This window comes from Argopecten irradians, unplaced genomic scaffold (genome assembly GCF_041381155.1).
Source record: "Argopecten irradians isolate NY unplaced genomic scaffold, Ai_NY scaffold_0586, whole genome shotgun sequence".
In the NCBI taxonomy this organism is placed as follows: Eukaryota; Metazoa; Mollusca; class Bivalvia; order Pectinida; family Pectinidae; genus Argopecten; species Argopecten irradians.
Genome location: NW_027188053.1, coordinates 22,221 through 49,260, shown reverse-complemented (window position 1 = coordinate 49,260; position 27,040 = coordinate 22,221). Strand labels below are relative to the sequence as shown.

Genomic DNA, 27,040 nt, shown 5'->3' with positions numbered 1-27,040 from the left:
GATCACAAATCAAAATGTTAACATTGCATAAGTTGGGATGAACTTCCGGTTATGACGTCATCAAGATGGCCGCCATCTCGAATTTCACTAAAAAATGAAAAATAGTCATAACATTGACATTTTTCAACCGAAGTAGACAAATGAGGTATCAAAAGGACCACAATAGAACACTAAAAACATATGAGGACCAAATAACCAAATATATGTAGTGATTTTTACGCAGGAAGTGAAAAAATAGGATTTTAAGCTCAAAAATGGTAATTTTTTAGTAAATTTTTCATATTTTGCTTGACGCAACAAAACCGTTTTCCAACCGCAAACTTTTATTTCTAATTAGTTTTTTGTCCACTTCTAAATCAGTTTAAACAAAAACAAGAAAAAAAAACAATGTTAACATTGAAAAGTTCCGGTTATGACGTCATCAATATGGCCGCCATCACGAATTTCACTAAAAATGAAAAATATTCATAACATTGACATTTTTCAACTGAAGTAGACAAATGAGGTATCAAAATGACCACAATAGAACAACAAGTACATATCAGGACCAAAACATCCAATATATGTAGCAATTTGTACGTAGGAAATGAAAAAATAAGATTTTTAACTCAAAAATGGTAATTTTTCAACAAATTTTTCATATTTGTCTTCATGCAGCAAAAATGTTTCCCAACAACAAATCATTATTCATAATCAGTTATCTGATCTCTTATCAATCAATAAATCAATGAAAACACCAACAAAAATTAAAATATATAGAAATGCAAAAGATAATTATTGTTATACCCTCATTAGGTTTACAAAACATCACCAGGTGCGTATAATGGGCATATGCTATTTTTCGAACTCGAAACCGCTGACGCTGACCAGCGTCTCAAAAATAATTATTACAGCACAACACCTACTGATAAAGTAACAAATGTAACCTATATTAGCCTGTGTTTCTGTTTATATCATTGTCCAGAACGTTTGTGTCTTTGAAAATGAGAAAATTCATTGTTTATTTCCTATGCATCGCATAGGCAAAATGTTAGATGGTTACTACAGTGTCACATATTTCTTTCACTGGTTCTTAATGATAACCATTATCATTGTACGTGCTATCTCGCCTCACTGCTCCATCCACTGAAGAGACTCGGCATGTCTGGTAGCTGGTAGTCCAAATTATCAGAATAATCGAGATATCAGTATCAAATTCGTCGAAAGCCATAGCGTTGTCTTCACTGTCGATGAGCTGATGTGACAGTACATTACCAGTGTTGTTCTAGCCTGTCATCTTTCATAACCCATCCTTGGCCAGAGTTCATATCAGGAACAATAGGTTCGGAGATGTGGGATCTCCCTCAGATTCTAACATATCGTATATACTTTTCCAGACTTCTTCGGCATAATGGAAACTACACCAGATCCACATTATTCGAATAGTGGAATTGGTTCTTCTTAGCACATAGCTCCATAATTTGTATGAAGTACCATTCATTAATGACTAAAATAGTGGAACTTCACTGCAGACCTCATTTATGACCTCAAAGAATCCACCTGTGCCATCTATGGTCACTGAAGGTTCACAAGAATGAGGAATTGTGCTTCATACGAAATAAGGAGAACCAGCTCAAACCTTCGCAGAATGTGGATCTGATAGTCTGGAACATCATATACGATATTTGAATCACTAGGTTGGAAACAGGAAGAGCTCCTACATGACACTGATGTTAACTCTGGCCATGGACGGTTTACAAGCTACAACCACGATGACAACCCGGTAATGTAATGTCACATCAGCTCATCAGCTCATCGCTATTGAATTATTTTGAAGTCCCACTTAGATATTCAGCCAACCTAAAATTCTTTGTTAAGATTTAAATTTTCAGTAGCCACTTTTATATTCAGGAAATTCTAAGACACCAGGAAACTGTAGTCTCGGCGATTCGGGAAAAATACACTATCATATGACCTGTATACGCAAACGGTGATGCTTTGTAAACCAAATGATGGTATAACAATAATTCTTTTTTGCATTTCTATATATTTTGTTGTTGTTTTTACTCATTGACAAGAGATCAAATAACTGATTACGATCAATAATAATTGTTGGAAAACATTTTTGCTTCATGAAGACAAATATGAAAAATTTGCTGAAAAATTACCATTTTTGAGCTTAAAATCTTATTTATTCATTTCCTACGTACAAATCGCTACATATTCGATGATTCGGTACTGATATGTATTTGTTGTTCTATTGTGGTCATTTTGATACCTCATTTGTCTACTTCAGTTGAAAAATGTCAATGTTATGAATATTTTTCATTTGTTAGTGAAATTCGTGATGGCGGCCATATTGATGACGTCATAACCGGAACTTATACAATGTTAACATTGTTTTTTTTTCTTGTTTTTGTTTAAACTGATTTATAAGTGGACAAAAAACTAATTAGAAATAATAGTTTGCGGTTGGAAAACGTTTTTGTTGCGTCAAGCAAAATATGAAAAATTTACTAAAAATTACCATTTTTGAGCTTAAAATCCTTCCTGCGTAAAAATCACTGCATATATTTGGTTATTTGGTCCTGATGTGTTTTTCGTGTTCTATTGTGGTCATTTTGATACCTCATTTGTCTACTTCGGTCGAAAAATGTCAATGTAATGACTATTTTTCATTTTTTAGTGAAATTTGAGATGGCGGCCATCTTGATGACGTCATAACCGGAAGTTCATCCCAACTTATGCAATGTTAACATTTTGATTTGTGATCAGTGGGTCATAAGGGGTAAGAAAAATATTGGTTCGGAGGTTTGGGGGGGGGGGGGGGGGGTGCATGTGGGACCCCCCTAGCCCATGGCCTATAAAGACCACTTACCTTGTGTCTATACAGACCACTGACCTTGTGTCTATACAGACCTCTGACCTTGTGTTTTTACAGACCACTGACCTTGTGTTTATACAGACCACTGACCTTGTGTCTATACAGACTACTGACCTTGTGTCTATACAGACCACTGACCTTGTGTCTATACAGACTACTGACCTCGTGTCTATACAGACCACTGACCTCGTATCTATGCAGACCACTGACCTTGTGTCTATACAGACCACTGACCTTGTGTCTATACGGACTACTGACCTTGTGTCTATACAGACCACTGACCTTGTGTCTATACAGACCACTGACCTTATCTCTATACAGACCACTGACCTTGTGTCTATACAGACCACTGACCTTGTGTCTATACAGACCACTGACCTTGTGTCTATACAGACCACTGACCTTATCTCTATACAGACCACTGACCTTGTGTCTATACAGACCACTGACCTTGTGTCTATACAGACCACTGACCTTGTGTCTATACAGACCACTGACCTTGTGTCTATACAGACCACTGACCTTATCTCTATACAGACCACTGACCTTGTGTCTATACAGACCACTGACCTTATCTCTATAAAGACCACTGACCTTGTGTCTATACAGACCACTGACCTTGTTTCTATACAGACCACTGACCTTGTGTCATCAGAAACTGTTTTCATACACTGCCAAGTATACTCCACAAAGCGGGACTGCTGTAACAGACGGTTCATCCTCTGGAAGTGGCGCTCTAAAATCAAACAAGGTACATATTACTGTAAGTCATTCACATAAAATGTTACCCACATGGTGCAGGAAAGGACAAATTGACAAAAAACTCCAAACAGGGTTAAGACAATTACCTGTATAAGGGAGAAGACCCTCCAGTGATGATCTGATGCTGGGGAACTCCGCCAGTTGTTCTTGGGTATATATCTCCAGTACTGAGGACACGACCAGCTGTGCCTCATGGCAGTGGCGACTGTTGGTGTTCCACTGTGCAGCAAACCTCAGCACAGTATCTAAATAAGTAGACCGTTAACAAAAGTTTGAATTCCTAAGTTCAAATACAACATTAAGAAGTTACAATGACTCCTTTGACAGGAATGTCCCTAAAGGATTTGCCATCGACTGTAGACCCCCTATGGTATAAAAAGAGGTTCCCCAAAATGTGACTGTTTTTCATCAAACTTAAGTAAGCTTTAAGCTATTTTAAGCCCTCGCCCCCTTTAAAGCTTCCTTACCCTCGCCCTCAATAAATCTTACTTACTCTTGCCCCCAATAAATCTTACTAACCAACGCCCTATTTATATCTTCCTTACCCTCGCCCTCTATAAATCTTACTTACCCTCACCCCCTATAAATCTTACTTACCCTCACCCTCAATAAATCTTACTTACCCTCACCCTCAATAAATCTTACTTACTCTTGCCCCCAATAAATCTTACTAACCAACGCCCTATTTATATCTTCCTTACCCTTGCCCTCTATAAATCTTACTTACCCTCACCCCCTATAAATCTTACTTACCCTCGCCCTCAATAAATCTTACTTACTCTTGCCCCCAATAAATCTTACTTACCCACGCCCTATTTATATCTTCCTTACCCTCGCCCTCTATAAATCTTACTTACCCTCACCCCCTATAAATTTTCCTTACCCTCATCCCCTATAAATCTTATCTACCCTCACCCCCTATAAATCTTACTTACCCTCACCTCCTATAAATCTTACTTAACCTCACCCCCTATAAATCTTACTTATCCTCATCCCCTATAAATCTTACTTACCCTCACCCCCTATAAATCTTACCTACCCTCACCCCCTATAAATCTTACTTAATCTCACCCCCTATAAATCTTACTTACCCTCACCCCCTATAAATCTTACTTACCCTCACCCCCTATAAATCTTACTTACCCTCACCTCCTATAAATCTTACTTAACCTCACCCTCTATAAATCTTACTTACCCTCACCCCCTATAAATCTTACTTACCCTCACCCTCTATAAATCTTACTTACCCTCACCCCCTATAAATCTTACTTACCCTCACCTCCTATAAATCTTACTTAATCTCACCCCCTATAAATCTTACTTACCCTCACCCCCTATAAATCTTACTTACCATCACCCCTATAAATCTTACTTACCCTCACCCCCTATAAATCTTACTTAACCTCACCCCCTATAAATCTTCGTACCCCCCCTCCCTATGGCTTTATAGGAGCCAGTAACTAACTTTAAAACAAATAATCAAATGTAGTACTTTAGACGATTTCTTTTCATATAACTGAGTGAGATCGAAATTGAGATTAAATCTATTATCAGTATTTGAAAAAACGAGTAATTCAGATTTTGTATTTTTGAAACAGTTGTCATCTAGAGGAAGAAAAAAAATGCAAATAAATTAATAAGAATGTCTCTTCGTTTTGAAAATGTTTGGCCTCATGGCCATCTTACACATGGAATCATTACCTATTTGGTCGATACGTAGTTTCTCCAGTGTTGTTTTGAGGTCCTCCTCACCCTTGTTTTCCATAAGAATTTCTGTAACACACATTGGTAGATTTAAGGGACTCCCTATAGTTTGCTCATTTCAACTCATTTGACACAAATCATGTAATTAATAATGTGATGTTTCACAATTGTCAGATGCTTAAAACATCAATATCATGTCATAAATTAAGTAAAATTTATCGTTTGTTTGTTCGATTAATTCAATGTCCTATTAACAGTCAGGGTCATGTAAGGACAGCCTTCCATGTATGCAGTGTGTAGCGTATGTGTAGTGCAGGGTGCGTGTTTTGGGAGACTGCGGTATGTTCATGTTGTGTCTTCTTGTATACATTATATTGACAACGGGCAAACAAGTCTTAAAGAACAATCAGGACTTGTGTGCTTAATGTTTACGCCGGGAATTACAGTTCTCTGACGATGTTTTGTCTCTTGATGTTTTGTATGTGAATGCAGTTGAATCTATTTATGATAAGAATTATATCTTACTGTAGACAGATAGAAAAATGCTCCTCTGATAGCTGATGACTTACAAGGTCTGTTTATTGTGTAAAGATGTCAAGTAATCGTTGTATGAAGCACATTTTCTACTACTGGGTGCAGCCATTGTTTTACAGTCATTGACAGCTGCGGAGCTAGCCTATAGCTTAATTTCATATTTTGTATTATCAGTGCTTCCGGTTGTTGCAGCCGATGTTTTGAATATGTGATGTAAATGAAAATAGCCAAATTAACCCTTTTGGCCACACCCCCAAGGGTCATCCTTAGTTTCAAAGAAGAAGTCGTTCATATAGAAATAGCCCAATTGTGGGTCAGCCCAACCATCTGACGTACAATTTTCTGTCAGCAACCGTTAAGGATACTACCAGTCAAATTTTGTTTAATTCTACCCAATGGTTATGAGGAAGAAATTTATGAATAACAGATGGATGATGGATGCCACCTTTGGACCAGATGAGTTAAAATTATTGATAAGTCTCTAAATCATTAATTAAAACAAGAGATCTCAGAAGGATCTTGGCACCCACCAAGAGATTCCAAAGGGATCTTGGCACCCACCATGATTCATCTATGTCTAACGATTGAGAGAGAGATTTTTACTCTACTTTTAAAACCTACATATGGAATTTGAGACAGATCCCTTCAGCACATTTCAAGAAATAGCGGTAACTAGAATTGTGAACGGACATACAGACAACAGACCATGGACAAAAGGCAATTTGAAAAGCACATGGTGATGGTGGACTAAAAGAAGATTGTGTATTAAAAGAGGTTACAGCTATGAGCAAAATTATTTCCATACAAACGAATATGTTTCCAAAAGTTTGATTCTGACTTGAAATCAGCAGATAAACAGAAATCTTGCTCTCTTTTAGTAGTTGTTGACAAGCAAACGGTCCGTTTTTAAATTTTGAAATCCATAACTATGAACAATTCAATTTTAATGGTAAGTTATCACAAAACTAACAAGGCAAAAATCTGACTTATTCAAAAGTTATTAGAGTTAGTAAGTAAAAGCCTGGTGACATAGCTACAGATATAAACTGATACATTCACAGATCACCACACTGGATTAGCTACAGATATAATCTGATACATTCATAGATCACCACACTGGATTAGCTACAGATATAATCTGATACATTCATAGATCACCACACTGGATTAGCTACAGATATAATCTGATACATTCACAGATCACCACACTGGATTAGCTACAGATATAATCTGACATATTCACAGATCATCACACTGGATTAGCTACAGATATAATCTAACACATTCATAGATCACCACACTGGATTAGCTACAGATATAATCTGATACATTCACAGATCACCACACTGGATTAGCTACAGATATAATCTGACATATTCACAGATCACCACACTGGAGAAAAATCTGATACATTCACAGATCACCACACTGGATTAGCTACAGATATAATCTGACATATTCACAGATCACCACACTGGAGAAAAATCTGATACATTCACAGATCACCACACTGGATTAGCTACAGATATAATCTGACATATTCACAGATCATAACACTGGAGAAAAATCTGATACATTCACAGATCACCACACTGGATTAGCTACAGATATAATCTGACATATTCACAGATCACCACACTGGAGAAAAATCTGATACATTCACAGATCACCACACTGGATTAGCTACAGATATAATCTGACATATTCACAGATCACCACACTGGAGAAAAATCTGATACATTCACAGATCACCACACTGGATTAGCTACAGATATAATCTGACATATTCACAGATCACCACACTGGAGAAAAATCTGATACATTCACAGATCACCACACTGGATTAGCTACAGATATAATCTGATACATTCACAGATCACCACACTGGATTAGCTACAGATATAATCTGACATATTCATAGATCACCACACTGGATTAGCTACAGATATAATCTGATACATTCACAGATCACCACACTGGATTAGCTACAGATATAATCTGATACATTCACAGATCACCACACTGGATTAGCTACAGATATAATCTGACATATTCATAGATCACCACACTGGATTAGCTACAGATATAATCTGATACATTCACAGATCACCACACTGGATTAGCTACAGATATAATCTGACATATTCACAGATCACCCCACTGGATTAGCTACAGATATAATCTGACATATTCACAGATCACCACACTGGATTAGCTACAGATATAATCTGATACATTCACAGATCACCACACTGGATTAGCTACAGATATAATCTGATACATTCACAGATCACCACACTGGAGAGAAAAATCTGATACATTCACAGATCACCCCACTGGATTAGCTACAGATATAATCTGACATATTCACAGATCACCACCCTGGAGAAAAATCTGATACATTCACAGATCACCACACTGGATTAGCTACAGATATAATCTGACATATTCACAGATCACCACACTGGAGAAAAATCTGATACATTCACAGATCACCCCACTGGATTAGCTACAGATATAATCTGACATATTCACAGATCACCACACTGGAGAAAAATCTGATACATTCACAGATCACCACACTGGATTAGCTACAGATATAATCTGATACATTCACAGATCACCACACTGGATTAGCTACAGATATAATCTGACACATTCATAGATCACCACACTGGATTAGCTACAGATATAATCTGACATATTCACAGATCACCACACTGGATTAGCTACAGATATAATCTGACATATTCACAGATCACCACACTGGATTAGCTACAGATATAATCTGACATATTCACAGATCACCACACTGGAGAAAAATCTGATACATTCACAGATCACCACACTGGATTAGCTACAGATATAATCTGATACATTCATAGATCACCACACTGGATTAGCTACAGATATAATCTGACATATTCACAGATCACCCCACTGGATTAGCTACAGATATAATCTGACATATTCACAGATCACCACACTGGATTAGCTACAGATATAATCTGATACATTCACAGATCACCATACTGGATTAGCTACAGATATAATCTGATACATTCACAGATCACCACACTGGATTAGCTACAGATATAATCTGACACATTCATAGATCACCACACTGGATTAGCTACAGATATAATCTGATACATTCACAGATCACCACACTGGATTAGCTACAGATATAATCTGACACATTCACAGATCACCCCACTGGATTAGCTACAGATATAATCTGATACATTCACAGATCACCACACTGGATTAGCTACAGATATAATCTGATACATTCACAGATCACCACACTGGAGAAAAATCTGATACATTCACAGATCACCCCACTGGATTAGCTACAGATATAATCACTCATCTTTCATGGTATTCTATAATGGTCAGCAGCTTTCTGTACAGTAGCTGTTATCTAACGTGGTAACGCTTGGAAGTATTTCATTATATCTGGCAATTTTTGGACATGTTAATGTACTGGATGTACTGGGCCGTGTAAGTGACATAGAATGTACTGGACCGTGTTAGTGCCTTAGAATGCACTGGACCGTGTTAGTGCCTTAGAATGTACTGGACTGTGTTAGTGCCTTAGGATGCACTGGACCGTGTTAGTGCCTTAGAATGTACTGGACCGTGTTAGTGCCTTAGAATGTACTGGACCGTGTTAGTGCCTTAGAATGTACTGGACCGTGTTAGTGCCTTAGAATGTACTGGACCGTGTTAGTGCCTTAAAGTGCATTGGACTGTGTAAGTGCCTTTGGATGTACTGGACCGTGTTAGTGCCTTAGGATGTACTGGACAGTGTTAGTGCCTTAGAATGTACTGGACTGTGTTAGTGCCTTAGGATGTACTGGACTGTGTTAGTGTCTTAGAATGTACTGGACCGTGTTAGTGCCTTAGAATGTACTGGACTGTGTTAGTGCCTTAGGATGTACTGGACTGTGTTAGTGTCTTAGAATGTACTGGACAGTGTTAGTACCTTAGAATGTACTGGACCATGTTAGTGCCTTAGAATGTACTGGACCGTGTTAGTGCTTTAGAATGTACTGGACCGTGTGAGTGCTTTAGAATGTACTGGACCATGTTAGTACCTTAGAATGTACTGGACCATGTTAGTGCCTTAGAATGTACTGGACCGTGTGAGTGCTTTAGAATGTACTGGACCGTGTGAGTGCTTTAGAATGTACTGGACCATGTTAGTGCCTTAGAATGCACTGGACCATGTTAGTGCCTTAGGATGTACTGGACCATGTTAGTGCCTTAGGATGTACTGGACCATGTTAGTGCCTTAGGATGTACTGGACCGTGTTAGTGCTTTAGAATGTACTGGACCATGTTAGTGCCTTAGAATGTACTGGACTGTGTTAGTGCTTTAGAATGTACTGGACCGTGTTAGTGCCTTAGAATGTACTGGACCGTGTGAGTGCTTTAGAATGTACTGGACCGTATGAGTGCTTTAGAATGTACTGGACCGTGTTAGTGCCTTAGAATATACTGGACCATGTTAGTGCCTGAAAATGTACTGGACCGTGTTAGTGCCTTAGAATGTACTGGACCGTGTTAGTGCCTTAGAATGTACTGGACCGTGTTAGTGCCTTAGGATACTGGACCATGTTAGTGCCTGAAAATGTACTGGACCGTGTTAGTGCCTTAGAATGTACTGGACCATTCAACAAACCTTTCATTATTTTGAGGACTCTGAACGGCTGCTCCAGTCGGATGGCTAATATAATGGCTTTCAGGAACTTCTTTTGCTGAATAAGGTTTGATAAAGTTTGTTCACTGAAATAAAATAATATGAACAGTCAACATCATTACCCCAGAAAACAGTAGGTAGGTGCATATATATAGAGGTACTTCAAAATAATTCTGTGAATTCCATGAAGGAAAGTTACAAAGAAACAGAACTTATACATCGACCCCCTGTAACCATTACCATGATGGCAATTATTAATATGAGTTTTAGCCATTTTACAAAAACTGCGTATAGTGATCTGGTTAACATGGCAACCAAATATTTTGGAATATAAATCTTTGCTGCACATCTACATATGGTTGCCAACATTGTCTCAGTGGGGTTTTGCGATCTCTACATAAAGACTAGAGAGACATCCCAACTTCCACCACCCCCTAGATTGTCCACACTGTGGTTGTCTAGTTTCATTGAACCAACTTTGTTTACTTTTCGATCCCTTCTTTACAAATATAACTCATTTACCCCTCCAATTACATAATACACAGTTCCAGTCTTAGACTCAGAAGAGTCCAATAGTGTCCCCAGGGGTGGAATACCTACTGTAATATAAACTCCTCCTCCTTTGCACGATCTCCATCTTTCTCCTCCTGTGTAACATCCTGTGAAAAAACACACATTCACCATCACAATTACAGAAACAAACACATAATGTATTCACAATCACAACTAGAACTGTCGCCAGAGTGGACTAATACCCCCGCTGCACAAATTTAGTAATACCTCCATTAATAAGGAACATAGCAGAACCCTATATTGTTTACTGAACTCCTCTTTATGTCAGGGTTCTGTGTAACAAATTTTGTCAAAAACTTTCAAGAAGTTTAGGAGGAGTTTGCCAGATAGTTGTGTCTAGACGGTTGTGAACCTACCTTCTATACAATAACAGTTAAATCGGCAGCACCAGTGATGTTGTGTAACCTACCTTCCATACAATGACAGTTGAATCAGCACCATCAGTGATGTTGAGTAACCTACCTTCCATACAGTGACAGTTGAATCAGCACCACCAGTGATGTTGTGTAACCTACCTTCCATACAATGACAGTTGAATCAGCACCACCAGTGATGTTGTGTAACCTACCTTCTATACAATGACAGTTGAATCAGCACCACCAGTACTGTTGTGTAACCTACCTTCCATACAATGACAGTTGAATCAGCACCACCAGTGATGTTGTGTAACCTACCATCCATACAATGACAGTTGAATCAGCACCACCAGTAATGCTGTGTAACCTACCTTCCATACAATGACAGTTAAATCGGCAGCACCAGTGATGTTGTGTAACCTACCTTCCATACAATGACAGTTGAATCAGCACCACCAGTAATGTTGTGTAACCTACCTTCTATACAATAACAGTTGAATCAGCACCACCAGTGATGTTGTGTAACCTACCTTCCATACAATGACAGTTGAATCAGCACCACCAGTAATGTTGTGTAACCTACCTTCCATACAATAACAGTTGAATCAGCGTCACCAGTAATGTTGTGTAACTTACCTTCCATACAATGACAGTTGAATCAGCACCACCAGTAATGTTGTGTAACCTACCTTCTATACAATAACAGTTGAATCAGCACCACCAGTGATGTTGTGTAACCTACCTTCCATACAATGACAGTTGAATCAGCACCACCAGTGATGTTGTGTAACCTACCTTCCATACAATAACAGTTGAATCAGCACCACCAGTAATGTTGTGTAACCTACCTTCCATACAATGACAGTTGAATCAGAACCACCAGTGATGTTGTGTAACCTACCTTCCATACAATGACAGTTGAATCAGCACCACCAGTAATGTTGTGTAACCTACCTTCCATACAATGACAGTTGAATCAGCACCACCAGTAATGTTGTGTAACCTACCTTCCATACAATGACAGTTGAATCAGCACCACCAGCAATGTTGTGTAACCTACCTTCCATACAATAACAGTTGAATCAGCACCACCAGTAATGTTGTGTAACCTACCTTCCATACAATGACAGTTGAATCAGAACCACCAGTGATGTTGTGTAACCTACCTTCCATACAATGACAGTTGAATCAGCACCACCAGTAATGTTGTGTAACCTACCTTCCATACAATGACAGTTGAATCAGCACCACCAGTAATGTTGTGTAACCTACCTTCCATACAATGACAATTGAATCAGCACCACCAATGATGTTGTGTAACCTACCTTCCATACAATGACAGTTGAATCAGCACCACCAAAGATGTTGTGTAACCTACCTTCCATACAATGACAGTTGAATCAGCACCACCAGTATTGCTGTGTAACCTACCTTCCATACAATGACAGTTGAATCGGCAGCACCAGTGATGTTGTGTAACCTACCTTCTATACAATAACAGTTGAATCAGCGTCACCAGTAATGTTGTGTAACCTACCTTCCATACAATGACAGTTAAATCAGCACCACCAGTGATGTTGTGTAACCTACCTTCCATACAATGACAGTTGAATCAGCACCACCAGTGATGTTGTGTAACCTACCTTCCATACAATGACAGTTGAATCAGCACCACCAGTGATGTTGTGTAACCTACCTTCCATACAATGACAGTTGAATCAGCACCACCAGTAATGTTGTGTAACCTACCTTCCATACAATGACAGTTGAATCAGCACCACCAGTAATGTTGTGTAACCTGCCTTCCATACAATCACAGTTGAATCAGCACCACCAGTGATGTTGTGTAACTTACCTTCCATACAATGACAGTTGAATCAGAACCACCAGTGATGTTGTGTAACTTACCTTCCATACAATGACAGTTGAATCAGAACCACCAGTGATGTTGTGTAACCTGCCTTCCATACAATCACAGTTGAATCAGCACCACCAGTGATGTTGTGTAACTTACCTTCCATACAATGACAGTTGAATCAGAACCACCAGAGATGTTGTGTAACCTACCTTCCATACAATGACAGTTGAATCAGAACCACCAGTGATGTTGTGTAACCTACCTTCCATACAATGACAGTTGAATCAGCACCACCAGAGATGTTGTGTAACCTACCTTCCATACAATAACAGTTGAATCAGCACCACCAGTATTGCTGTGTAACCTACCTTCCATACAATGACAGTTGAATCGGCAGCACCAGTGATGTTGTGTAACCTACCTTCCATACAATGACAGTTGAATCAGCACCACCAGAGATGTTGTGTAACCTACCTTCCATACAATAACAGTTGAATCAGCACCACCAGTATTGCTGTGTAACCTACCTTCCATACAGTGACAGTTGAATCAGCGTCACCAGTAATGTTGTGTAACCTACCTTCCATACAATGACAGTTAAATCGGCACCACCAGTGATGTTGTGTAACCTACCTTCCATACCATGACAGTTGAATCAGCACCACCAGTGATGTTGAGTAACCTACCTTCCATACAGTGACAGTTGAATCAGCACCACCAGTGATGTTGTGTAACCTACCTTCCATACAATGACAGTTGAATCAGCACCACCAGTAATGTTGTGTAACCTACCTTCTATACAATAACAGTTGAATCAGCACCACCAGTGATGTTGTGTAACCTACCTTCTATACAATGACAGTTGAATCAGCACCACCAGTACTGTTGTGTAACCTACCTTCCATACAATGACAGTTGAATCAGCACCACCAGTGATGTTGTGTAACCTACCATCCATACAATGACAGTTGAATCAGCACCACCAGTAATGCTGTGTAACCTACCTTCCATACAATGACAGTTAAATCGGCAGCACCAGTGATGTTGTGTAACCTACCTTCCATACAATGACAGTTGAATCAGCACCACCAGTAATGTTGTGTAACCTACCTTCTATACAATGACAGTTGAATCAGCACCACCAGTGATGTTGTGTAACCTACCTTCCATACAATGACAGTTGAATCAGCACCACCAGTAATGTTGTGTAACCTACCTTCCATACAATAACAGTTGAATCAGCGTCACCAGTAATGTTGTGTAACTTACCTTCCATACAATGACAGTTGAATCAGCACCACCAGTAATGTTGTGTAACCTACCTTCTATACAATAACAGTTGAATCAGCACCACCAGTGATGTTGTGTAACCTACCTTCCATACAATGACAGTTGAATCAGCACCACCAGTGATGTTGTGTAACCTACCTTCCATACAATAACAGTTGAATCAGCACCACCAGTAATGTTGTGTAACCTACCTTCCATACAATGACAGTTGAATCAGAACCACCAGTGATGTTGTGTAACCTACCTTCCATACAATGACAGTTGAATCAGCACCACCAGTAAGTTGTGTAACCTACCTTCCATACAATGACAGTTGAATCAGCACCACCAGTAATGTTGTGTAACCTACCTTCCATACAATGACAGTTGAATCAGCACCACCAGCAATGTTGTGTAACCTACCTTCCATACAATAACAGTTGAATCAGCACCACCAGTAATGTTGTGTAACCTACCTTCCATACAATGACAGTTGAATCAGAACCACCAGTGATGTTGTGTAACCTACCTTCCATACAATGACAGTTGAATCAGCACCACCAGTAATGTTGTGTAACCTACCTTCCATACCATGACAGTTGAATCAGCACCACCAGTAATGTTGTGTAACCTACCTTCCATACAATGACAGTTGAATCAGCACCACCAATGATGTTGTGTAACCTACCTTCCATACAATGACAGTTGAATCAGCACCACCAAAGATGTTGTGTAACCTACCTTCCATACAATAACAGTTGAATCAGCACCACCAGTATTGCTGTGTAACCTACCTTCCATACAATGACAGTTGAATCGGCAGCACCAGTGATGTTGTGTAACCTACCTTCTATACAATAACAGTTGAATCAGCGTCACCAGTAATGTTGTGTAACCTACCTTCCATACAATGACAGTTAAATCAGCACCACCAGTGATGTTGTGTAACCTACCTTCCATACAATGACAGTTGAATCAGCACCACCAGCAATGTTGTGTAACCTACCTTCCATACAATGACAGTTGAATCAGCACCACCAGTGATGTTGTGTAACCTACCTTCCATACAATGACAGTTGAATCAGCACCACCAGTAATGTTGTGTAACCTACCTTCCATACAATGACAGTTGAATCAGCACCACCAGTAATGTTGTGTAACCTGCCTTCCATACAATCACAGTTGAATCAGCACCACCAGTGATGTTGTGTAACTTACCTTCCATACAATGACAGTTGAATCAGAACCACCAGTGATGTTGTGTAACTTACCTTCCATACAATGACAGTTGAATCAGGACCACCAGAGATGTTATGTAACCTACCTTCCATACAATGACAGTTGAATCAGAACCACCAGTGATGTTGTGTAACCTACCTTCCATACAATGACAGTTGAATCAGCACCACCAGAGATGTTGTGTAACCTACCTTCCATACAATAACAGTTGAATCAGCACCACCAGTATTGCTGTGTAACTTACCTTCCATACAATGACAGTTGAATCGGCAGCACCAGTGATGTTGTGTAACCTACCTTCCATACAATGACAGTTGAATCAGCACCACCAGAGATGTTGTGTAACCTACCTTCCATACAATAACAGTTGAATCAGCACCACCAGTATTGCTGTGTAACCTACCTTCCATACAGTGACAGTTGAATCAGCGTCACCAGTAATGTTGTGTAACCTACCTTCCATACAATGACAGTTAAATCGGCACCACCAGTGATGTTGTGTAACCTACCTTCCATACCATGACAGTTGAATCAGCACCACCAGTAATGTTGTGTAACCTACCTTCCATACAGTGACAGTTGAATCAGAACCACCAGTATTGCTGTGTAACCTACCTTCCATACAATGACAGTTGAATCAGCACCACCAGTGATGTTGTGTAACCTACCTTCCATACCATGACAGTTGAATCAGCACCACCAGTAATGTTGTGTAACCTACCTTCCATACAATGACAGTTAAATCAGCACCACCAGTGATGTTGTGTAACCTACCTTCCATACAATAACAGTTGAATCAGCACCACCAGTATTGCTGTGTAACCTACCTTCCATACAATGACAGTTGAATCAGCACCACCAGTGATGTTATGTAACCTACCTTCCATACAATAACAGTTGAATCAGCACCACCAGTATTGCTGTGTAACCTACCTTCCATACAATGACAGTTGAATCAGGACCACCAGTGATGTTGTGTAACCTACCTTCCATACAATGAGTTGAATCAGCACCACCAGTAATGTTGTGTAACCTACCTTCCATACAATGACAGTTGAATCAGCGTCACCAGTGATGTTGTGTAACTTACCTTCCATACAATGACAGTTGAATCAGCACCACCAGTAATGTTGTGTAACCTACCTTCCATACAATAACAGTTGAATCAGCACCACCAGTAATGTTGTGTAACCTACCTTCCATACAGTGACAGTTGAATCAGCACCACCAGTGATGTTGTGTAACCTACCTTCCATACCATGACAGTTGAATCAGCACCACCAGTAATGTTGTGTAACCTACCTTCCATACAATGACAGTTGAATCAGCACCAACAGTGATGTTGTGTAACCTACCTTCCATACAATAACAGTTGAATCAGCGTCACCAGTAATGTTGTGTAACCTACCTTCCATACAATGACAGTTAAATCGGCACCACCAGTGCTGTTGTGTAACCTACCTTCCATACCATGACAGTTGAATCAGCACCACCAGTGATGTTGTGTAACCTACCTTCCATACCATGACAGTTGAATCAGCACCACCAGTAATGTTGTGTAACCTACCTTCCATACAGTGACAGTTGAATCAGCACCACCAGTGATGTTATGTAACCTACCTTCCATACAATAACAGTTGAATCAGCGTCACCAGTAATGTTGTGTAACCTACCTTCCATACAATGACAGTTAAATCGGCAGCACCAGTGATGTTGTGTAACCTACCTTCCATACAGTGACAGTTGAATCAGCACCACCAGTGATGTTGTGTAACCTACCTTCCATACAATAACAGTTGAATCAGCGTCACCAGTAATGTTGTGTAACCTACCTTCCATACAATGACAGTTAAATCGGCAGCACCAGTGATGTTGTGTAACCTACCTTCCATACAGTGACAGTTGAATCAGCACCACCAGTGATGTTGTGTAACCTACCTTCCATACAATAACAGTTGAATCAGCACCACCAGTGATGTTGTGTAACCTACCTTCCATACAATAACAGTTGAATCAGCGTCACCAGTAATGTTGTGTAACCTACCTTCCATACAATGACAGTTAAATCAGCACCACCAGTGATGTTGTGTAACCTACCTTCCATACAATAACAGTTAAATCGGCAGCACCAGTGATGTTGTGTAACCTACCTTCCATACCATGACAGTTGAATCAGCACCACCAGTAATGTTGTGTAACCTACCTTCCATACAATGACAGTTGAATCAGAACCACCAGTGATGTTGTGTAACCTACCTTCCATACAATGACAGTTGAATCAGCACCACCAGCAATGTTGTGTAACCTACCTTCTATACAATAACAGTTGAATCAGCACCACCAGTGATGTTGTGTAACCTACCTTCCATACAATGACAGTTGAATCAGAACCACCAGTATTGCTGTGTAACCTACCTTCTATACAATTACAGTTGAATCAGCACCACCAGTGATGTTGTGTAACCTACCTTCCATACAATGACAGTTGAATCAGCACCACCAGTAATGTTGTGTAACCTACCTTCCATACAATGACAGTTGAATCAGCACCACCAGTAATGCTGTGTAACCTACCTTCCATACAATAACAGTTGAATCAGCACCACCAGTGATGTTGTGTAACCTACCTTCCATACAATGACAGTTGAATCAGCACCACCAGTGATGTTGTGTAACCTACCATCCATACAATGACAGTTGAATCAGCACCACCAGTAATGCTGTGTAACTTACCTTCCATACAATAACAGTTGAATCAGCACCACCAGTGATGATTTGGTTCTCCTGTTTGTTACTACACAGGGCCCAGACTTTATTTTCGTGTTCATCAAACGTCTTCACACACTCGTTATTTTTTATCGTCCAGAGTTTCAGGAGGCCATCAGAGCCACTGTTAACAGATGGTAATGGTACATGATGTTTACAGTACATAGTCAGTATCTTACAATACAAGGTTTATTTTGGTGCAAGACTTAAGAAAGCTGAGATGACAAGGTTTGTTGAGTCATCTCAGCTTTCCATGTCAACTCCAAAATACACTTTGTATTGTAATATCACTGAAACAATATTGAACACTCAACAATACTTAACAAGATATCCTAGAGGCGCCCACGAAAGAATGATCTATGTCTGACACTGGAAAGAGGGATCTTTTCTCTGCTTTTCAAACTTTGACTTCATACTACATGTATAAATGGAATTAAGAAATCCCTCTAGTACAGTCCCAAAATGCAATATGCACAACTTGGGTTAGAGGGGGACCTACATATGCAATTTGAGAAAGATCCCTCCAGTAGTTTCTGAGAAATAGTCGAAACAAGAATTGTTAACGAACAGAAGGACAAACAGACGGACCACCATCTGATGATGGTGGGCTAATGATGCATGGCAATAAATATATATATACGATAGCAGGTCTGTTGTGCATTAATATATTTCTGTTATATGTATTGGGCGGATCGAAAGCTTCAACCTGTCTATGAAGGCAACCTGTCTATAGTGACTGTTTTTATGTCATTAGCGGTTGTTATAGGGTTTGACTGATGTATATACAGTAAGCACTATATCAAACCTCTGGCACCAACAAAATCACTTCATTATCAGCATAGTTCGTTACACACATAGGAACCTTACTGGGGATTGAAATTTACTACACCGTAACCATGAATTTGCTGTAAGAGTGTTCGCTGTAAACATGTTTGACTGTATATTCTATAATTAGCATAGACTTCTTCTATACTTGGAATTTTTACTGAGTGATGAATGGCAAAAGAACTTGACTTTTTTATAAATGAAGTTAGAAGGTGACAAGGACATTTGTATCGTGTATATCACCTTACCAAGACATTAACTGCATTCCTCTTGTAAGAAATATCACTCTTAACACAGAGCTATCATGTCCTTCAAATGTCTGAAAAGAGAAACCATATTCTAACATTTAATTTGATATTACACTAACATTGAATCTGATATTATACTAACATTGAATCTGATATTACACTAACATTGAATCTGATATTACACTAACATTGAATCTGATTTTACACTAACATTGAATCTGATATTATATTTACACTAACATTGAATCTGATATTATATTTACACTAACATTTAATCTGATATTACACTAACAATGAATCTGATATTACACTAACATTGAATCTGATATTATACATACATTGAATCTGATATTACACTAACATTGAATCTGATATTACACTAACATTTAATCTGATATTACACTAACATTGAATCTGATGTTACACTATCATTCAATCTGATATTACACTAACATTGAATCTGATATTACACTTACATTGAATCTGATATTACACTAACATTGAATCTGATGTTACACTGACATTGAATCTGATGTTACACTAACATTGAATCTGATATTACACTAACATTGAATCTTATATTATATTTACACTAACATTGAATCTGATATTACACTAACATTGAATCTGATATTACACTAACATTGAATCTTATATTATATTTACACTAACATTGAATCTGATATTACACTAACATTGAATCTGATATTACCGTATATGTACATAATTTATACTTACTTTAAATCTGATATTACTGTATATGTACATTATGTTGCTATTTCTACTATATAAACTAACCAAGGCAAAGTGACATCTATGAGGGTATAACTAACACCCAAAACGTGAATATGTAAATATAAGCATTAAAGTGACTTCCCATGGTTCTATGGTCTACATCCATATATTTACATTTACTTGTCACTTCTACTATATAAACTAACCAAGGCAAAGTGAAGAATATGAGAGTATAACTGACACCCAAAATGTGAACATTATGACATCACTAATGTTGACGTGGTGACGTCAACTCATCACCGTCAAAATGGCTGTTCCATCTTGTGCATTAAATCGTCGTTGATAAACAGTTGTCCTGGTCTAGCATAAACAATATTAATGCATGTAAAATTCCCATGGTTCTATGGTCTACATCAAAATAGCTAGCTTTACAGAAATCACACCATGCTTACCATCCTACAGGAGAAATCAGACAGTGACCAAATCTTGATAGTGCCATCGGCTGATGATGTAGCTAAACACTGCAACAAAATGCATATAGAAAATTTTAGAAAAACAGCTATATTTTATAATATTGACAGTGAGATGATGTCTTGACATGAAGAATGATATTTAAATATCTGTTAATGTATGACATGACACCTGGCCAGATTTAGTTACAATCCATGCTAATTAACAGTAAAAGCTGACCTGATCGACAGGTGAGAATTGAAGACACCAAATCCCTCGTCTGTGTCCTCTCATCACGCCCAATAGCGACAAGTCATTTGTGTTCCAGACCTGAGAATAGAAATAACAAGAGGTCCATGGGTCTTGACGATCATCTGATTATTGACACGATATACAGCACAGTCAAAATATACAGTAGAGCAAAACAGCTTTGTATCGATACAAAAGGAATCAAATAGACTGAAAATACTCACCTTTTCTTCAACTAACGATTAAAGAATTGTATACTAGAAATTCTTCTGAAGTTTAAGTTTCTGTTATATTTGACAGCCGTGAACTTGAATGAAGGTCAAGGTAATTCTTTTCATAAACATAGTAGCCCTTCATCCCAGCATGTCACAGGCCCAATATCATATCTCTCTTCGTTATTCACAATAAGTCATTTCAAGATTTTATTCTTTTTGATGTGAAATAAAGTACCTTGATAGTTTTGTCCTGAGAACCTGATGCTATGAATTTGTCATTTGGCGCCATGGCAACGGAATTGATGTCCTTGTCATGAGCTTTTTCTGTAACCTTGGAATGGAGACTGACCATGGTTTGTACATTTAGTTCCTCAGGAATATCCCATACCTTCAATGTACTGTCTTGTCCACCGCTCACCAGGGTTCTTGCATTTAACCTATAACCACAAACCTGAGAGCTCACACAAACAACATGTTTGATCCTGAGAGCTCAAACAAACAGCATGTCTGATCCTAAGAGCTCAAACAAACAACATGTCTGATCCTGAGAGCTCACACAAACAGCATGTCTGATTCTGAATACTCACATACCTGAAGTCAAGCAGAGACGCATCGGAACAAGCCTAGAAATCAATCAAGCTGGCCCTTCATCATACAATTTTATGACTACAGCTGTGAGCATTACAACAAAACAAATACTTGCTTACAACTGTGAAATGTATTTTACTTACGTTTTAATGTTATATAGGACTATCTGTATTTGTATGGAATGTCACAAAATTTGCAATCGTAATGGACGCCATTTTGGGGTAATTGTAATAGATGATCCGGGATTTTATAGAAATTCCGGAATTTCCTAATAACCACGTTTTTAAAATTGGGAAAAAGTTAAAACAAACAACATGTCTGATCCTGAGAGCTCACACAAACAACATGTCTGATCCTGAGAGCTCACAAAAACAACTCGTCTGATCCTGAGAGCTCACACAAACAACATGTCAGATCTGGTCAACATGTCTGATCCTGAGAGCTCACACAAACAACATGTCTGATCCTGAGAGCTCACAAAAACAACTCGTCTGATCCTGAGAGCTCACACAAACAACATGTCAGATCCTGAGAGCTCAAACAAACAGCATGTCTGATCCTGAGAGCTCAAACAAACAACATATCTGATCCTGAGATCTCACACAAACAACAAGGAAGATTTTCAGAGCTGACCTTAAGTTTCTGTTTAGCTATTATTAACAAACTTAGAATGAGCATAAAATCTGTTGTTAGCAAACTTGGATAGGGTCTTAAGCTTCAAATGAGATGTTGCTAAACATCAATTATATTAAATAATTTGAAACCATGAAAATAGACAGTATAAAATATTTTGATGAGGACAAAGTTGTAAAATAGGAGGGCACATTGAAATATAAAAGGACAATATCTAACGAAACAATGCTTACCATGAGAATGCAATGGTATTGACAGCATGTGTGTGACCTTGGCCTACTGCTACACACTTTACTTTGGCAGTGCTGGGATCTATCTTCCATAGTCGTATGCTGTTGTCCTGGAACCAGATTATATCCAGGTAAATATTCAACTTTTATTGTGAATCAAAATGAAACTAGAACTGTTGCCAGAGTGGACAACTAATACAGCTGCACAAATTGAGTAATAACTCCATTAATAGCATTAAAAGGGGACATTGCAGAACCCAACATAGTTAACTCCCCTTTATGTCAGGATTCTGTGTACCAATTTTATCAAAAACTGTTATATATTTTGGAGGAGTTTGCCGGACAAAGTTGTGTCTACAGACAGGCAGACGGACAACCTGATTCCAGTATACCCCCACTTAACTTCGTTACAAAGATGGCCTCCCCTGCATAACATCCTATTAACAGCCATGGTCAATCGAGGATGTCCACCCCTGTATTCAATGTGAAGTGTGTGAAAGCCTGTATGTTTTCGGAGGCTGCGGTATATAAGTGGTGTGTCTCATTATTTTATAGGGGAACTCTTGTTACAGTGCTTTCTCAATAAATCATGCTGTCAATGTACAGTTCGCCAGATAGGTCATTACAAAAAGACAATCAATTGAGGTTCATCTTAATAAGGGGGTTTCGAGATCCCAAAACGACGTGGGTAAAGTACAATTTACCGTCGATCAGTCCCACCATCCGGTGAGTATGACCCATTCTTTTGATGTGATTTTTGCGACATCATAAGGTGGGACTAATCAAAGACAAATCGTACTTTTCCCACATCATTTTGGGATCTCTAAACCCCCATATTAGCCTGGCATAATACGTAATAAAGTGTATGATGTCAAACAAATATTGTAAGACATCAAACAAAATATAGTAAGACTGACCTTAGAAGATGAAGCGGATGAGGTGTTGTTTGTGGTGTACACACACGCTGAGTACAATGTCGGAGTGGCCGTGGAGGATCTGACAGTTCCAGGAATCCATCTCAAACACTTTGAGGTGCTGACTGTTGGTGGCCATGACAAGGTGAGTGTCGTCCAGTAACTGTAGGTCCAGCACTTCATCTGTGTAGCCGCAGAACTAAAATCACAACACAATTAATGGGTCACAATACATACAAATCATTCAGTTATTGGTCACAGCATATACATACTAATGGGTTTTTTGTCACAAAACATACAAATTCATGGGGGTTTTGTCACAAAACATACAAATTCATGGGGTTTTTGTCACAAAACATACAAATTCATGGGTTTTTTGTCACAACATATACATACTAATGGGTTTTTTGTCACAAAACATACAAATTCATGGGGTTTTTGTCACAAAACATACAAATTCATGGGGGTTTTGTCACAAAACATACAAATTCATGGGGTTTTTGTCACAACAAATACAAATTCATGGGGTTTTTTGCCACAAAAGCTACAAATTCATGGGTTTTTTGTCACAACATAAACATATTCATGGGTTTTTGTCACAAAACATACAAATTTATGGGGGTTTTGTCACAACAAATACAAATTCATGGTTTTTGGTCACAAAACATACAAATTCATGGTTTTTTGTCGCAAAACACACTAATTCATGTGTTTTTTTGTCACAACACATACAAACATGGGGTTTTTGTCACAACATATACATATTCATAGCTTATTCATAACAAGAGGCAGAAGGGCCTTGCAGTCATCTGACTTATAATTGACACAAAACAGCATAGTCACAGTGTACAGTAGTGGCTAACAATTAAGGGGATACAAGGAACTCCTTAGTTTCTGAAACAATTTGATGACAATGAAAACCTTAAAAGGAGGTAAAGGTTATTCACTTTAACAAACTTCGTAGTCTTTAATTCTAGTATGCTACAGGCCAAATATCAAGTCTCTACGTTAATGACAAGAAATTGTTTAAAAATGTTTAGCCTATTTGACCCCTGTGACCTTGAATAACGGTCATTCATTTGAACAAACCTGGTTCACTTTATCCCAGAATGCTGCAGGCCAAATAAAAAGTCTCTAGGCCTCTTAGCTATTAACAAGAAGTCTTTTAAAAGATTTTAGCCTATTTGACCCCTGTGACCTGGAATAAAGGTGAAGGTCATTCATTTAAACAAACTTTGTAGAGAACTTTACGGATGGCACATGGCAGACAACCCACCCTATATATCAAAAGTATCACACCATCAGATGGCCACACAGTCAGATGACCATAACGTCAGATGACCACACAGTCTGATGACCACACCGTCAGATGACCACACAGTCAGATGACCACACAGTCAGATGACCACAGTCATATGACCACACCATCAGATGACCACACAGTCAGATGACCACACAGTCAGATGACCACACAGTCAGATGACCACACCATACGATTACCACACAGTCAGATGACCACACCATACGATTACCACACAGTCAGATGACCACACCATCAGATGACCACACAGTCAGATGACCACACCATCTGATGACCACACCATCTGATGACCACACCATCCGATGACCACACAGAGGGATGACCACACCGTCAGATGACCACACAGTCAGATGACCACACCATCAGATGACCACACAGTCAGATGACCACACAGTCAGATAACAACACAGTCAGATGACGACACCATCAGATGACCTACCTGTTTTTGTGGCTGTAGTGAGTGGATGTCCAGCAGGTAGATACTGTGGTCAAACGTTACTACCAGCACCTGTTTCCTTGCCTGGCAGTAGGACGCCTGTAAGATACTCTGCTCCTCAGATGGGTTGATATTCTTCACTGACTTTATTCTTGTCTTCTCCAAGTTCCATACCTTCAGCACACCTTTGGAAGAAATGTTACGTATATAAAATCATAAAATTATTAAATACAATCTGTTTTTTAAAGGATACGTATGCCTTAACATTTCTGATATTTTCTGGACAAGAATCACATGCTTGTTTCCACATGCTTATTGTGGAATTCAATTGAATGAAATTCAATTCAATTGATTTAAGCAAGGAAAATTTGTGTAGAAGAAACTGCCCAGACCCTAACGCTGTGAATTGAATTACTACTATATATATATATACATAGTTTGATCCCTTACTAAAATGAATGGAGCTTCCATCTTAGATTCCGGATTGACCCAAAAAAGAACAACACTCAGGTAATTTTCAGCTTATTCACACCAGAGAACAAGTTATAACTGTGTTTTCAAGATGGCGAGTGTGGTGACCATCATTTTTGTTGGACCTCCTACAGTTGGAAGCTTAAGAAGAAATTTAAAATGTGAAAAGACAGCGTAAGACACACAATATATAGTCCTTTGTAAAGTTACCTGGAGTACAAGTCCTTTTATTTATAGACTAATTTTGTATTAAAATGGATTTTAAATAATATTGAGAAAGAGAAAATTCTTGTAACTTTTACTAGCAGTGACCATTGAAGCATGCTATATTTGTCAACAGCAGCTTCCAGTAAAGTCTAGAAGGGTGATATTTTCTATTCTGTCAATTATCAAATGTTTTAGGGGCCGCAGTGGCCAAGTGGTTAAGATGTCTCGACGTATCACCACAAGCCCTCCACCTCTGGGTCGCGAGTTCCAATCCCATGTGGGAAAGTTGCCAGGAACTGGCTGCTGGTCTATGGTTTTTCTCCTAGTACTCCGGCTAAACTAATAAAACCCAGTTTTAGACCTGCTAGATCACGCACTTGTATATGTTGTTCTCCAAACAGACAGAAAAAGTAAATTCATGCATGGTTTCTGTTTCACAAAGTTAAACAAATTATACAAAGATAAACTTGTGACAAAATTGGACACTGAAACACATGGAACACAAAAATTGGTGTTGCAACTAATAAGCAAATAACTAACAAATATGCTATTTCGAATCAGTTGCATTATATAACATGTTTTTCAAAGAGTGCCGACATTTTTTTTCAATTCATAGATCAATGATGCAAGCTTTTTCATTAGTTGCTTATTATGTAAATGCCAGCAGTTGGGCACTTCATTTTTAACATGAGATCTGCCAAGGGTTTCAGGGAGATTATTGTGCAGATATAATAATCCCTTGGTTAGTGAAGTTAGATCAGAAGACAAATGTGTTTTTAGTGCAAAACTCATGATTCATAGTTTATAAAACCAAGACAAGAGATGCCAGAGGGCTTTTGGCGCCCATCAAAGAATGATCTATGTCTGACAATGGAAAGAGGGATCTTTT

The 27,040-nt window shown here is 38.7% G+C and overlaps 1 protein-coding gene across 1 annotated transcript in view; it reads right to left on the bottom strand.

The window, feature by feature from the left end:
• Positions 1-3,505: 3,505 nt before the first annotated feature.
• Positions 3,506-27,040, bottom strand: part of LOC138313078 (transducin beta-like protein 3) — a gene marked incomplete at its 3' end in the record, with an annotated part of 32,204 nt that continues 8,669 nt past the window's right edge. Inside the window, 14 exon segments of the mRNA XM_069253727.1 lie at positions 3,506-3,599; positions 3,712-3,870; positions 5,327-5,398; positions 10,551-10,654; positions 11,169-11,227; positions 18,597-18,753; positions 19,703-19,773; positions 20,890-20,958; positions 21,128-21,217; positions 21,587-21,788; positions 22,806-22,912; positions 23,720-23,734; positions 23,736-23,915; positions 25,477-25,658. Of these exon segments, the coding sequence (XP_069109828.1) occupies positions 3,506-3,599; positions 3,712-3,870; positions 5,327-5,398; positions 10,551-10,654; positions 11,169-11,227; positions 18,597-18,753; positions 19,703-19,773; positions 20,890-20,958; positions 21,128-21,217; positions 21,587-21,788; positions 22,806-22,912; positions 23,720-23,734; positions 23,736-23,915; positions 25,477-25,658 (1,561 nt within the window).